Source organism: Callionymus lyra, chromosome 10 (genome assembly GCF_982586985.1).
Source record: "Callionymus lyra chromosome 10, fCalLyr1.hap1.1, whole genome shotgun sequence".
Classification (NCBI taxonomy): Eukaryota; Metazoa; Chordata; class Actinopteri; order Syngnathiformes; family Callionymidae; genus Callionymus; species Callionymus lyra.
The window spans coordinates 785,001-800,000 of record NC_141827.1 but is presented as its reverse complement, the minus strand read 5'-3'; the positions used below and the strand labels follow the sequence as shown (position 1 = coordinate 800,000).

General features: G+C 43.2%; 3 protein-coding genes across 5 annotated transcripts in view; 2 read left to right on the top strand and 1 right to left on the bottom strand.

Annotated features, from left to right (window-relative positions):
• The window catches only part of gxylt2 (glucoside xylosyltransferase 2), a 19,145-nt gene extending 18,006 nt beyond the window's left edge, over positions 1-1,139 (top strand). The window contains exon 7 of the mRNA XM_087801575.1: positions 210-1,139. Coding sequence (XP_087657701.1) covers positions 210-386 — 177 coding nt within the window. The 3' untranslated portion in view covers positions 387-1,139. The remainder of the gene's footprint in view (positions 1-209) is intronic.
• Positions 1,140-2,175: 1,036 nt separating this feature from the next.
• Positions 2,176-6,271, top strand: ppp4r2b (protein phosphatase 4, regulatory subunit 2b). Its single transcript, XM_087801322.1, has 9 exons — positions 2,176-2,269; positions 2,767-2,848; positions 2,911-3,081; positions 3,475-3,568; positions 3,631-3,668; positions 3,737-3,811; positions 3,987-4,130; positions 4,220-4,545; positions 5,113-6,271. Exons 1-9 carry the CDS (start codon positions 2,233-2,235, stop codon positions 5,418-5,420), a joined length of 1,275 nt encoding a protein of 424 aa, XP_087657448.1. The 5' UTR covers positions 2,176-2,232; the 3' UTR covers positions 5,421-6,271.
• A 6,889-nt stretch (positions 6,272-13,160) lies between these two features.
• The window catches only part of pdzrn3b (PDZ domain containing RING finger 3b), a 101,293-nt gene continuing 99,453 nt past the window's right edge, over positions 13,161-15,000 (bottom strand). For all 3 annotated transcript variants that reach the window (XM_087801563.1, XM_087801562.1, XM_087801564.1), the window contains one exon: positions 13,161-15,000. This exon is cut by the window's right edge. In XM_087801563.1, coding sequence (XP_087657689.1) covers positions 13,649-15,000 — 1,352 coding nt within the window. In that variant the 3' untranslated portion in view covers positions 13,161-13,648.

Sequence of the window (15,000 nt, the reverse complement as noted above, 5' to 3'; positions counted from 1 at the left end):
TCTGGGTCACTTTAGTTTTCAGTAGAAGCGTCTCTGCTCAGATAAGCCTCTTTAGAGACCGAGCGGGTCATTTGTGACGAACACACGACTCTGCTGCCTCCGAGGGAATCTGTCAACATGAACGAGGAGATGATAAAAATAGTATTTAAAAACCAACTGAAAACAGATTTGTGCTCCAAGTGGTGATTTCTTTTTGTTCTTCTTTGCAGTTTCCTTTTGAGGACAACATGTTCCAGTCGCTCTTTTACCCGATCCAGACCAAGTTCCTGGACACTGTTAACACCCTGTGTGGTCGCATCCCTCAGGTGTTCCTCAAGCAGATCGAGAAGACCATGAGGAACGCTTACGAGGAGAGGGTTGTTCGTCACGCTCGGCTGCAGAACTGAAGAAGAGTCTGGGATCAAATGAAGCCTCACTTTTATTTCTTCGTCTCAAGAGAGTCGAGTTCTCGTCGACATGAACTCTATCGAGAGTCCGATCCTTTTATACATTTTATACGTGAGACGTGATCTACTGGACGGTTTGATCCGACGACGACCGTCATACTGTGTTTCTCTTCCTGGCTGACATGTGACGTGTTTGCTTCAAAGACTGGAATTGACTTTGTGACGATGATGATGATGATGATGATGATGTTCAGAGAAGCATACAGTGCTGGTCAGTGATGCTGTGAACTACAGTCTTATCCAGGTCTGACTTGTGTTTGACACGTGAACATCGAGCTGCAGTCGGATATCGATTCTTCAACCTTCACGGTATCTGCACTCCACGTTGTCATCTCTAGACCTCGGAAGATTGAAGTCTTCAAAGACGAACATCTGAGTGAAGAGCATGTTTGGTGGAGCACAGACCACTTAAGAGTTGAAGGAAAAGAGGTTTATTTTAATAACCTGGTAAAATACTGAGATGCACTTTGAAAATCAACTTAACTCTTGATCACTCTACGTCATTTGATACCAAAAGTGCTGAAGTTGAGTGTTTTTGCCATAAGTCGCTCCTGGAATGATGTGAATGTTTGTGTGTCTGTGTGTGTGTGTCGTTTGTGTGTGTGTGTGTCGGACGAGGAAGTGTTTTTTTAAAGTCATTTTGAAACTGAGAAAGTGTTTCATTTGTTTCTAAATAAATCAATGCAATGTTGACTGTGTGACGAGGCCTGAGTTCAGCAAATATTACATTAAAAAAAGAAGATTCATGTAAGTTGTGTTTGAATCAATGTTGTGAAGGAGAGCAAAGAGAAGTCGTTTATAGTAACATAGCATCTTTTATACACAAATAATAACCTAATTACTTTGAAAATAAAAAATGATAAGACATTATTTTATTGTTGTCAAACTTTACAAAGTGTAGGATCAATAAAGAATCAGCTTCACAGTCTCTACTTTGTAACGTCGTCGTCACCAGATTTGCTACATTTCATGGAAACAAATGATGATCACGCTTGACGACCCGAGTCACGTATGAACCTCTTTCATTATCAGGTCAAAACTATAGAACTCACCGAGAAGAAATGTTTATTTTTCAAACATTATTGTATGTATTTGTTTTCTCTCGTATTCAAATGACATCTAAGACGACCATTAATCTGCTGATAATTATTTGACTGAAACTATTATACAAAACAAGTTCCATAGTTATTAATACTTCAGCTATAACAGTTAATGAATATTAGATGTAATTAATAGTTTATTAATCTCTAGTTATGTTTTTTTCAATTAGATAACTATGATGAGTCAATGATATTTTATTGTCATTATTGGGTTCATCCTTTGGGAGACTTGATAAACATTTAATTAAATATTTAAATCATTAGTATTTGTATTAGGAGTAGTACTGTTGCTTCTCTTTGATTTTGATGACCAATTAAACACAATTGTACTAGCAACGATAATATTTCATATGTATGAACTGGTATACTTTATACTTTATATTTCTTATGTTTATTTATAAAGTCAGTTATAAAAGAAAATTTGATAAAAGGTGGATCAACGTGTAAATTAGATTATTGTTAATATATTATCGCCAACCTTCCTTCATGTATCTTTGGTTACATAATATTTAATCTCTGTGTTAAAACTTTTATTTTATTTGTTTAAATCTTTCTTCCTCCGCCAGAGTCGAGTCGCGGCCAGTGACGTCACGGCGCCATATTAAAACGGCTCCTCCTCTTAGCTTAGCCGCAGCAGCTAGCTAGTAGCCGCCAGTCTGCCTCACATCCAGCAAGTGTCGGAGCTTATGATGGAAGTCGACTCGCTTCAAGAGGCACTCAGAGGTCAAGAACTCACATATCGCTCGATCATGTGTTCAACTGCGTGTTGTTTCTTTTCTTCCGCCTCGTAGCTATTTTAAAAATAAAACTGTTTCCAGAGCTAATGTTGCTATCGAGCGGCTAGCTCCTCGGCTAGCAAGTCGTCTCGCGGAAATAAGAGCATTTATTGTCTTGTTCAGAGTATTTAAACACCAGGATGTGTTTATTCTACGCGATGACCGTGTAGTTTTAGTTCACCACTGTTGCTCAGTGGTTGAACTTCTTGGTTGTTGAGGTTCAAGTGAGAGAAGCCGGTGATAGCTGGAGTTAGCATGATAGCAGCCGTTAACACTGTACGTTATGTAAACAGGCTCAACCAATTGTTGTCGGTCTGGACTTCCATGGCGGCTTTAAATAACTGTGCACGTTTGTTTTAGATCCATGCATTGCGCATTTGTCTCACCAATGAAAGTGGCATTGTTTCAAGTGAACCATCTAATGACTGAGTGTCTTATGTGCAGATTTTGACAAGAAGAGCAAGAAGGAAACATGTCCTCTGCTGGAGCAGTTTCTGTGCCACATTGCCAAAACTGGAGAGACCCTGTAAGACCGTGAGCGTCGGACCCACCGAAGATCTCTTCTTGACCAGCTTTTGTTCCTTTCAGGGTCCAGTGGTCTCAGTTTAAGACCTACTTCTTGTTCAAGTTGGAGAAGGTGATGGATGACTTCAAAGCCTCGGCTCCTGAGCAGAGAGGACCTGCTAATCCCAACGTGGAGTCTGTTCCCTTCGAAGACATGAAGGAGAGAATCCTGAAGATCGTTAATGGATATAATGGGTGGGTTGTCACTTTGCTAGACTGCGGATGTAAATATGGTTTGCTGTCCTAAAATCGCACGCTTGATGTCTGTGAGGCACTTTTTGTCAAAGTAAAAGTGTGAGTAAAGTTTAGATATTAAACGCTATCTTTCAGTTCCTGTTGCACACAATGTTTTTTGTTTTTTTTCCTGCTGCACTAACGTCATTTTATTGGTATCAAAGTTCAACCTATGTTAACACAAAACTTATTACTTTGATTTGAAAAGTTTTGCTGTCATCTTTGTTTTTTTAAGCAAAACATATTTCTAAACAACAATATTTAATGGAATGCTCACTGGGTTAATGACAGAATCTTTATATTCATTATTTAACCTGTTTGTTATTTAACATCAGCAAAATCTTTTGTTTTCAGAATTCCTTTTACAATCCAGCGTCTGTGCGAGTTGCTCACAGAACCAAAGAGGAACTACACAGGAACAGACAAATTCCTTCGAGGAGTAGAGAAGGTATTTAATTTGTTGTTTCAACATCACTCTTTCTCTAATGTCTGTCTTTGTTTACATTTCAGAATGTAATGGTGGTGAGCTGTGTGCATCCCACTTCAGAGTAAGACCTTTAAACACTGAGAACTTTACGTGTTTCCTTATATTAAACAATGTTCGTCTTGCATTTAGGAAGAACGGATGCAGCGCAGTGAACCGAATGAATGGAGTCATGCTTCCAGGGAATACATCAGCTTTCACAGAGAGGTTGTTATACATTCTTTTTCTACCCTTTTTAATAAAGTGGGGGATGGGACCCGTCCTCGTTACTTGGGCCGACAGGCAGGGGACACGCTGGACAAATGACCAGTTTACTATAGTGCACAGTATTCTGTCTGCTTATATTTCATCTTCCGTCTTTTTCTCTCGGAACTGCTTGTAGAAAAGTGAATGGTCCAGGAACTCCGCGACCACTGAACCGACCAAAGGTGTCTCTGGCCAACTCTCTCTCGGCGAACGGACTTCCTGACAGCACAGACGACAAAGATGGCGTCAACACGGAGCAAGAAGCTGATAAAGACTCCAGGTTTGTCCTCTGGACGGCTTCTTCTCTCAGAGTGAAGCATAAACGCGACACAATTTCATCTCTAACTTTTCTGTCTTTGCGTCGGTTAGTGAGCTGTCGGCGTCTGCTGGATCCCTCGGGAGCTCCGTGAAGAACAAACACACCGACACAGAGGAGGACATGGAGGCTGAGCAGCAGGAAGTAAAGAGACTCAAATTCGGCGAGGAGGACGATGACGAAGAGGAAGAAGAGGAGGACGATGAGGAGGAGGACGACGACGAGGAGGAGCAGGAAGCAGAAGCTCAAAGCTCTTCTTCGCATGACACGGACGTCTCAAAAGACGCGGAGGCAGAAGCCATGGTCCACGAGGAGGAGAAGAGCAGTTGTAGCAAAGATGAAGAAGCGTCGAGCAGCGTCACTGTAGCAGAAGACCAAGGTTTGTTCTTTTCTCTTTCCCAGGGACAAATGACCAGGAAAAAAGCCGAACTCGATTTTTATAGACACAGTTCAAAGTTCCTTCAGAAGGCGTGAGAACGATTGACAAAGTTGAGTTTTCGATCTGATCAGGCTTCAGTTCAGCGACTCAAAGTCATGTTAGGACCCTGTGGCGGAGCAAACGCACACCATCAGAATCTAACTGTATTATACATGTTCGTCTCATGTCGTATTGACAAATGTCACCGTTGAAGGTGGAGAGTCTTGTCCTGAGCCGAACTCTTGTGTTAACAGGCAGGAATTTACAGATTAAGATGATTTAGACTCAAGGTGTGATTTATTAATCTGAACATGGAGTCTGTGGGTTTAGAGGTAGAATTAATGTATATTTTAAATACACATATTACAATCATTTGATAAAATTCAAATTGATCAACTATGTAATGGTGTGTGTGTGTGTGTGTGTGTGTGTATATATTATATTCTCATTATGATTGTGAAGTTTCTTACCCGACTGTTGGAACTCTAGGTTTGGCCTTTGTATCATTGTGTTGAACCTTCTTCTCAGAACCGAGCAGCAGCACTCCACCTGACCCGTGTGTGAGCTCGGGTCAGGACTCCGAGCAGGCCGAGAGGGAGGACGGCAGTGACATGGACCAGACGGAGCCGACCAGTGTCGCGGAGAGTCCTGAGCCCAGCAGGGAGAGCAGCAGTGACCCGGTCAGCAGTAGCAGCTCCAGCGTGGACGAGGGTGCAGAGGCTGGAGATTCTGCCGCGGCCCCCTCCAGCAGTACGACTGAACCCCCCGCCGAGGACGCAGAGGAAAGTTCCGCCTCGAACACTGGGACCACTGAGGAGCCCATGGAGCAGGACTAGCCCCCTGAGAGACCCTGAACCAGCTCTGATCCCAGGGTCACTGGGAAACGAGGAAACCTCACACACAAGATGAACACCTCGTCCCCCTTTCGGGTGCTCCTCCCTGCTGGCATTGATGCGGACTTCAATGAAATTTGATTTCTTTTTTTTTTTAACTGGAATATTTTATTGATTTTTCTTCTCTCTAAAGATCTTTGTTTCAGCGGCCTTTTTGTTTCCTCTCTACCAGGGAGGGCTGCGGTGGTCCTTCTTCAGCCACTCACGTATTTGTACCAGACCCGGACACGTTTTTATACCCTTTAAGCCCAGAACTGCGCTTGTCAGGTTCGAGCCATAACAGCCACTTGTTGAAACTGCCTGACCGGTGAAGCGGTGACCAGAGCCGGCGTCTGACCGGCTCTAGACTAACACGCTTCGTCCAAAATTCCTCATTCTTCTCAGATGGACGACTTTTCTTTGCATATCCTTGTTCTGTTGCTCTACACACTACCAATCCCACTGAACACGCCTCCTTGTCCAGGCCTCCTGGGATAAAGGACCATAATTTATATGATCATTTCAGTTCACCGGTTGTTTTCGTTGGGCAACGAAGAGCTGCTTTCTTTGTGTCGTGACGTCACCTCGTTGTTTTGCCATCTTCTGGGTCGCCACTTCCACACGCGTTTCTGCAGCTGTACTTTTTGATATTTAGAATTTTAAATTTCTGTAAAGTAGATTTTTGTAGATTGTAATACGGTAAGTGTTCACTGCCTTTGTGAAAACATATATAATTGTATAATTTCCGTGTATACTCTGGATGCTTTTGCTCTCGATGAGGTATTCAGAAACAGCAATAAATGTTAACATTTTTATCTGTGCTGGTCTTTGTTTATTAGCTTCTCTTCATCTTGAACATTTTGATTTTAGCACATTTCTGAGTTTTACAGTTTGTTTGTGCGACGGGTGAATGAAAATGAAATGATGACTTGACTTTATTAAATTGAAAAGATATTTCCTGAATAAAATCTATAAATATTCCATGTCTACAATATAATGTATATAGAAAATAAACCCAAACTTTTGCAAAACATTTCATCTTGTTTAGATTAGAAAATATCCAACACAGATTATCAATAATCACAATTAGAATAAACCTGAAAGTTCTTTTTCATTTGAACATTTCTAGTATATTCATAAATCACTTCACTTGTGAAGTTTTAACTTGTTTTCTGCTGAAGCTTTATGAGGACGTGAACATCTTTTCAGAGACCACTAGATGGCGCTCATGTCAATCATCTCTGAACAGAAGCTCATTTTAAATCCTCCAGCAATCAGTAATGATTTAGATTAATTTGTTGAAAATACACAATATATCTTTTCCATCATTCCAAGAACTACAGCCTGTCCCAGCTAGACTGGGTGGAAGGCAGGGAACAACCTGGGCAAGTGTACAGAGCACATATGGTCACATGATGATAAAATGTTAGGTTTGTGGGTTAAAGGGAGGAAACTTGAGTTCCTAGAAGAAGTCAGGAGTATAAACTTTTAACTTCATCCTTTAGAAATGACAATAATTCTAAATGAATCACACACTGAAGCTCAGTAGACACACATTTCTTCAACACAATTGAACACACTGACATTTAAACATGTTTCTTCAGCTCGTAGCATCATTTTCAAGGTGTGTCTTCACTTGTTTACTTGTGTTGTGTCGTCGAGCAGGTCATTCTGAAAACAGAATTACCAAAATAGCCGTTTAGATCATTTTAAAGTAATCAAACTGTTTTACAATATTGATGAAAAGGTACATTTTAATAATGTATTAATGATAAACTATGAGTTAATCTTATGAAGACATTCACTGAAAGAGTTTTCTAAATACACAACAGAAAATATGAATAATAATTTAACAATCTGTAAACATTTATTGATTCATAGTCATTGATATTTGCAAACAAGTCTTGAGATCCTGCGATATATTTACCCGCCATCAGAGGGCGCTCTTTAGTCTCAAAGCCTTCCAACCGTGTTTCCTGTCCTGAACCTTCTTTTGTGTCCAGCGTTGACTCAGTTTCTTCTGTGACTTCAGCTCCACTGAGACGCTCCAGATCTTCAGAGCAGGTTTGATCTTCACTTTTATCTCCTCACAAACATCTCGTCTTCAAGGTGAAGGAGGAAGTGACGAGTCTTCTTCTCCACAGATGAAGTCTGGATCCAAATGTCAAGAAGCTCCATCTAAGATCCTCCTTCGTTTGTTGAACAAACCCATGAGAAATGAGATCAACTTTCATGGAAGCATCACTTGATGTTCCAGAGTCACATCTTTGTGGATCCAGCTGCTCAAGATCATGGTCTTCTACAGGTCTGGACAGGAAGTGACATCACACTCATGTTTCCTGACTGAAAGTGTGTCATAGAAACTTCTGACGTCTCCTTTAACCAGCTGAGGGCGCCCCCTACTGGCCTCTCCAGCACAAGCTTCATCAAAGAAACGAGCACAAAGAAAGTACATACCACTGCCAAGGAGCAGCTTTAATGAAACGTCATAATAACACTAAGACAGTTTCACAGATTGAAATACGTCTCAATAAACCATTGTTTTACACAGTGTTGAGAAGACAAGCGACAGAAACCTCACAGAGATGAAAAAAAAGAGCGACATCTAGTGGATGAGGGGGGGGTTGATGGGCCCAAGGTTGCTGGTTCAGCTGCTCTGACTATTTATTGCAACATGACATGTTCAGACATGATTCATCTATAGCTGATCAATACTTATTGACGACAATCAGTTCAGGAGAGGGAGCGGGCTGACACCACGGACTGGAACGAGACGGCAGAAGTGTTGCTCAAGGGTTCATTAATGAGTCCACAGAGACACAACAAAACAAACAAAAGCACAAAACAACAAACACGGTTTATTGAAGGAGAAAATAATACAAGATGATGTTAAAAGTACTTCATTGAAGGTATTTTAAATAAATCATGAAGAAAGACAAGATCAAAACTACTGATGGAAAATAATATTAATTTATGTGCAATTTTGATAATATGTTTGATGTATTTTCTGTAGAAAATGAAGAAGAAGATTTCATTCAAACACTCGTTTCATTAAAGGTTTGGACTCACAGTATCAGTTCATGTCGATCCTTCAGTCGAACAACGACGTGAAGCTTCTCGACTCAAACAGCCATTAATCCCGAGTCAAGCCTCCATCAGCAGAACAGAACATCCTCCTTTTACGACGCCGACACTTAAACTGTATTGATTTGATTTCAGCGCCAGGAACATAAAGTTGAAATGTGTCCGGCGAGAACATTGTGGCGGCCGATGGGAGTCAGGAGTCACGTGACCTGATAACACTCGCTCCACGACAACAATGGCGGCGTTAAATCATCGGCCTCTCAGGAGACGAGACGAGCGACATGAACACGCAGCAGAATCATGTTTGAAAACATCAATTCTCTGAAGTGATAAATCTGAAGCACACACTTCATGTCTCAAACAACATCATCCACATCAGACTCAGAACCGGTACCAGCCCGGGAGACGTTGATGCATCACTGTCTGTAACGTCGTGACTCTTGACACGTCGAGACGTTTGTTCCAAAGTTTACTCACAAATAAAACTAGTGACGATGAATGAAACACAAACTAATGACAAACATAAAACCTCTTGTTGCAGAGAAACAAGATTCAGTGAAATTCCTGCGAAAATCAAACGTCTTTAAAGAGTTAAAGCGCTCGGGTCGACACCAGAACCTGTTCCTTCCATTGATTTGATTACATCTCTGTGAAGTTCTTCTGGTTCTTCACTCGAACGACTTAAGGAATCTTTCCGTTCTTCTCGTCCCCAGCCGGTCTCTTCACTCCAGGGAAGGTTCGCTCTTTGAAAGAGGTTCCACTGAGACCGTGATGTCATTAAGATGTTAAACGACTCCTGTGGATCCTTCAGAGGCTCAAAGTCAGAGTGTAATCCTCTGATTTAGAAAGTGTGACTCGATGAAGAGACGCCTGCTGAGAACCTGCAGAACTAATCCAGACACTCAGACTAATCACAGAAGTTTCTTAAGACACATAAAATGTCGATTCTTGTTCGTGGACCGTTGAGAAGTCGCTCGAGGTCAGTGTTAGATTTTCACTGATGTTTGTCCCCAACATGGACCTCATAAGATACAAAACCCTGGTCTTGGTCATGTGACACGTGACTCAACTCATGATTCTTCATCAGCCTGATCGTTCGACCACGTCCAGGTTGTTATCTCCGGTGGTGGAAAGTTTCTGATGTGTGTGTCATTGATGGACAACGTTGTTGTGTAGCAGCGTCGCTCACTGCTGTGAGGACGTGAGGTTTGAGATCTTCTGGTCACAGGTCCTTCACGTCGATCGATTCGTGACAGACATGCGATCATCGCTCGTGATGCTTCAGCTTCGATTCTCACTTGAACCTGAAGTCGTCTGAAGCGTCTTCACGTCTATATTCAGGTTTAAAACCCAAACATTCTCGTGGTGAGAAACACCAGAAGGAAAACTGTTTTGAAGAACCAGGTTGACTCTGACGACACATCAATGGCTCGCCGGTCGTCATTCTTCTCCGCGTCCACGCCGTCGTCCTGCTGCGATAAATCTGTCGACCTCTCAATGATGTTTGTTATCAGAAGCACAAACAGGCTCCGAACCCGGCGGAGATAAATCCTGGCGAGGAAAAGAGCCGCGACATCACGACTTCCCCCTTTTTTTATCTCCTCCCTCGTCTTGGAATATTTTGGAATGTGGTCGAAGGATAAATCAGCCGCCAGCCAATAAATCCAGGAGGAGGTTCACGTGATACGACCCGGGGAACCACGAGAATAGAGGCTTGAGTTACGGCTCCACCATAAACAACGCGCTAGCAAAGGATCTTTGAAGCTAACAAGACCACGCAAGGGTCAGCGTTGTCGGGAGACGTTTATGTGTCGTTGGCATTCAGAGCCGTTTTCTATTCAGTCCGGAGATGGAACAGAAATGTTGGAGATTAGAAAGTGAAAGACGCAGAAGAATCTATTCCAAGGACCTTAAACCCTGATGCTCCACATGTTCTTATCTTCACTTTTAAAACTGCTGTCTGTGGAGAAATAACTTCTACTTCCTTGTATGTTTCTGAAGAACATTGAGGACCAAGAGATGAATGAACCGAAGAAGAAATCAAGTATTTTCTCAGAGGAGTCGACTGACGACATGTCTGCTCATTGAACTTTGTTCGAGGAAACCTGAGCCAATCAGGATCTTCTCACAGCAGCTGATCGTTAATGAAACTCGAGTCAGTGATGAACGCTTGAGAGACGACGTCATCACTGAGACATATTTACGTCAGCGTTTGCTCAACATCTTCTTTTCACACTTTGATGATAATCTCAGCGTCATGTGACCAACTCGTGCCTCGGTTGGACTAAGATCATGAAATGTTTGTAAATGTCGAGCCTTGACCATGACCTTTGACCTGTGAGCTGAAGATTACGCAACAATACCAAGTTATAATATGAAAAATGAAGACTTTATTCTGAAACAACAAAATGACGAACATGAACTTCTAAGACCTCAGTGGAGACGTCAGTGAGTCGTTGATCCGACGATGATCTCAGCAGTAGAAGCTGATATTACAGATTGTGGAGAAGTTAAACTTTATGAACTCATGGCAGTGAAAAACCTGCAGCTCAGAATCTTTCATCTAGTTGAGTTCTTTGGGGGAGAGGGGGGTTGATGAGACGGACCCGGTTACTACTAACTGTCACTTTGTCGCTGTGACTATTGTAACAGTTAATTTTGTGTCTAAACAAGAAGGATGTGTTTCGCCTGCAGTTCATACTCTGAGCTGCTCTAGTAGAAGAACTCACATTTCTCCTTCAAACTCTTCACTAGTTTCTTTCAGGATCATTTTAAAATTCTGGTTCTTACTTTCAGAATAATTCATGGTCAGACCTTCATGCTCTGATCCAGACTTACACCCCAGCTCGGGCTCTGAGGTCTGTGGATCAGAATCTACTGATGGTTCCTGAGCTTCAGGACCAGAGGAGAGAAATCCTTCCAGACTGATGCTCCTAAGCTTTGGAACCATCTCTGTGTTTGATGATCTACTGACTCCTTCAAGAAACATGTGTGTTTGATGATCTACTGACTCCTTCAAGAAACATCTGTGTTTGATGATCTACTGACTCCTTCAAGAAACATCAGTGTTTGATGATCTACTGACTCCTTCAAGAAACATCTGTGTTTGATGATCTACTGACTCCTTCAAGAAACATCAGTGTTTGATGATCTACTGACTCCTTCAAGAAACATCTGTGTTTGATGATCTACTGACTCCTTCAAGAAACATCTGTGTTTGATGATCTACTGACTCCTTCAAGAAACATCTGTGTTTGATGATCTACTGACTCCTTCAAGAAACATCTGTGTTTGATGATCTACTGACTCCTTCAAGAAACATGTGTGTTTGATGATCTACTGACTCCTTCAAGAAACATGTGTGTTTGATGATCTACTGACTCCTTTAAGAAACATCTGTGTTTGATGATCTACTGACTCCTTCAAGAAACATGTGTGTTTGATGATCTACTGACTCCTTCAAGAAACATGTGTGTTTGATGATCTACTGACTCCTTCAAGAAACATGTGTGTTTGATGATCTACTGACTCCTTCAAGAAACATGTGTGTTTGATGATCTACTGACTCCTTCAAGAAACATCTGTGTTTGATGATCTACTGACTCCTTCAAGAAACATGTGTGTTTGATGATCTACTGACTCCTTCAAGAAACATGTGTGTTTGATGATCTACTGACTCCTTTAAGAAACATCTATGTTTGATGATCTACTGACTCCTTTAAGAAACATGTGTGTTTGATGATCTACTGACTCCTTCAAGAAACATCTGTGTTTGATGATCTACTGACTCCTTCAAGAAACATGTGTGTTTGATGATCTACTGACTCCTTCAAGAAACATCTGTGTTTGATGATCTACTGACTCCTTCAATGAAACATCTGTGTTTGATGATCTACTGACTCCTTCAAGAAACATGTGTGTTTGATGATCTACTGACTCCTTCAAGAAACATCTGTGTTTGATGATCTACTGACTCCTTCAAGAAACATCTGTGTTTGATGATCTACTGACTCCTTCAAGAAACATCTGTGTTTGATGATCTACTGACTCCTTTAAGAATCATGTGTGTTTGATGATCTACTGACTCCTTCAAGAAACATCTGTGTTTGATGATCTACTGACTCCTTCAATGAAACATCTGTGTTTGATGATCTACTGACTCCTTCAAGAAACATGTGTGTTTGATGATCTACTGACTCCTTCAAGAAACATCTGTGTTTGATGATCTACTGACTCCTTCAAGAAACATCTGTGTTTGATGATCTACTGACTCCTTCAAGAAACATCTGTGTTTGATGATCTACTGACTCCTTCAAGAAACATCTCTAGAAACTGTTTTTCGTCCTTTTCCTTGATTCTCTGAGGCTCCTGTGTTTTACTAACTTACTTGGTGTCAACTGTGGAGATCACTGGTTAGTTTTCATCATTGAAGCAGACGTTGAATTCTCAATAAACATCATGTTCGTGAACCTCTCAACAGCTCTTGGTCGGAGGTTGTTGTTCGAGCAACAATTTAAGTTGTTTCCACGTCTCTATGAAGAAACTCCAGATGTGAGTAAAAATGATTTTCCTAATAATGAACCAAAGGTTAAAAGAAAGTATGAGGCAGAATCAAATGTCTCATATATAAAACAATAATTTATTATTTCTCTCATTTTACAAGACATCAAATTGTGGCTAGTTAAGGATTCATTACCATGTTATTCTCGTCTACGCTGTGAACAAAACAAACATCTCGACACACAGTGAGGATCCGATGTCACTTTGGAAATTTAGCACCGTTAAGAGAGAAGTTGGTTCGAAAAGTGAATTTGTTACAAAAAGGTATTTGTCAAATTTACAAAAAAGTCCTTTTGAAAATGACTTTATATTGTTTCCGTAGAAGCCGTTTTAAAATAGTGAGAACGATACATAGTGTGAACATGTTTAAAGTCTACAACTATCAAGGATCTCAAAGAGCAAACACGAAGGTAGAAAATGTTACTTTGCAAAACGTCCCAAAAATCCTTCTCAGAGATTCTTCTCCAGCCGAGTTCATTCTTTTATGTACAAACGCCGCCACATGCACGAGGCGGGAGTCGTGAAGTCTTATGTACACAGCGGTCGCACTAGACCGTGGTCACCGACAGCAGGGAGTTGTAGACCCTCGTGCCGTCCGGAGACTTGGTTCCGTGGGTCAACAGTTCCTGGATGGTCATCCAGTTGTCGAATATCTTCTTGTTCCTCTTCTTCATCATCTTCTTGTGGCTGAGTTCGATGATGTTGGGCTCCTTCCGGTCCTCGGGCCCCGCCGGCTCCTTCAGACCCTCGGCTCGGCTCTGCTTCATGAACTCCCGTCGCTGCTTCTGCTCCCTGGACCGGCTGGCGTGTTGCCGTCGCTCCTCTTTGCTCCAGTACCGGCCCATCTTCAGCTCGCTGGCGGCGTCGTCGTCCGTGGTGGCGCCGCTGCGCTCCTCGTGGATCCTCAGCGCTCGCTCTCGCAGCAGCTTGTCTCGCACCGGGCGCTTGGTGATGTAGCGCGAGCCGTCGCTGCGGATCTTCACCTTCCACTCCGTCTTGGCATCCAGGTCGTTGAGGCCCGCGGGGTCTCGACACATGCTGACCAGACTCATCTGGCTCTGGGCGTACTCCACCGCAGACTTCTGCTGGATGAGCTGCATGTAGCTCTGGTAGTGCTGGGCGTGCGCCGGGATGTGGGCGTGTTTGTAGGGCGAGCGTTGGTGGGCGAAGCTCCTCCCGGATTGACTTTGATCGCTCGCTTTCCTTTCCTTGCCTTCCAGAGGCTCTGCATCTTTGGACGAGGACCTGCTGCTGCTCGGACTAGAGGCTTCCTGGACGGGCGAGAGCAGAGGTTTGAGGGTTCTGACTCCGACCGGCTCCTCGGCGGCGCGACGTAAAGAGTTGTCCGGCGAGAGCTCCAGCGTGAGCGGCGTGCTGCGGCAGCTCTCGCCGGTGTTGTAGGCGCTGGAGCTGTCCTTGTCAGATTTCTCCGGCATCTCCGTGATGTCCGACAGCTCGTGGCGCCGAGCGTCGATGCTGGTGTTGTAGTTGCGGAAGCCGCTGTTGTGGAGCATCCAGGACTCGCGGCACTGATCCCGGAGCTGCTGCATCTTGTGAGCGCGGACGATGTTCAGACACTCCAGCTCGATGGTTCGCAGCTCCTCGTTCAGCAGCTCCAGCTCCTTGTCCACGCCGTCCTGGTCCGGACCTTCTGCCCCGGCGCCGTACGGACCCGACACTCCGCCGCTCCTCATCTGACACTTGAGCTCCAGGAGCTCCCTGAAGCGCTCGCAGTCGTCGGCGGGGATGCCGAGGAAGTCGGCGTCGGTGTAGTCGCCGAAGGGCAGGTCGGCGCTGCCGAGCGTGTCCTGGCTGAAGGTCAACTTCCTGCAGCTGCTCAGCGTGTTGGACGCCGTGGTCTGGTCGTCCAGGAGGTTCTCCTGCTCAGAACTCTCGTCGT

Coding starts and splice junctions, on each gene's coding strand:
- ppp4r2b (XM_087801322.1), top strand. CDS start 2,233: ATGATGGAAGTCGACTCGCTTCAAGAGGCACTCAGAG. Junction 2,849..2,910: donor GCCAAAACTGGAGAGACCCT/GTAAGACCGTGA, acceptor TGTTCCTTTCAG/GGTCCAGTGGTCTCAGTTTA. Junction 4,131..4,219: donor GAAGCTGATAAAGACTCCAG/GTTTGTCCTCTG, acceptor TGCGTCGGTTAG/TGAGCTGTCGGCGTCTGCTG.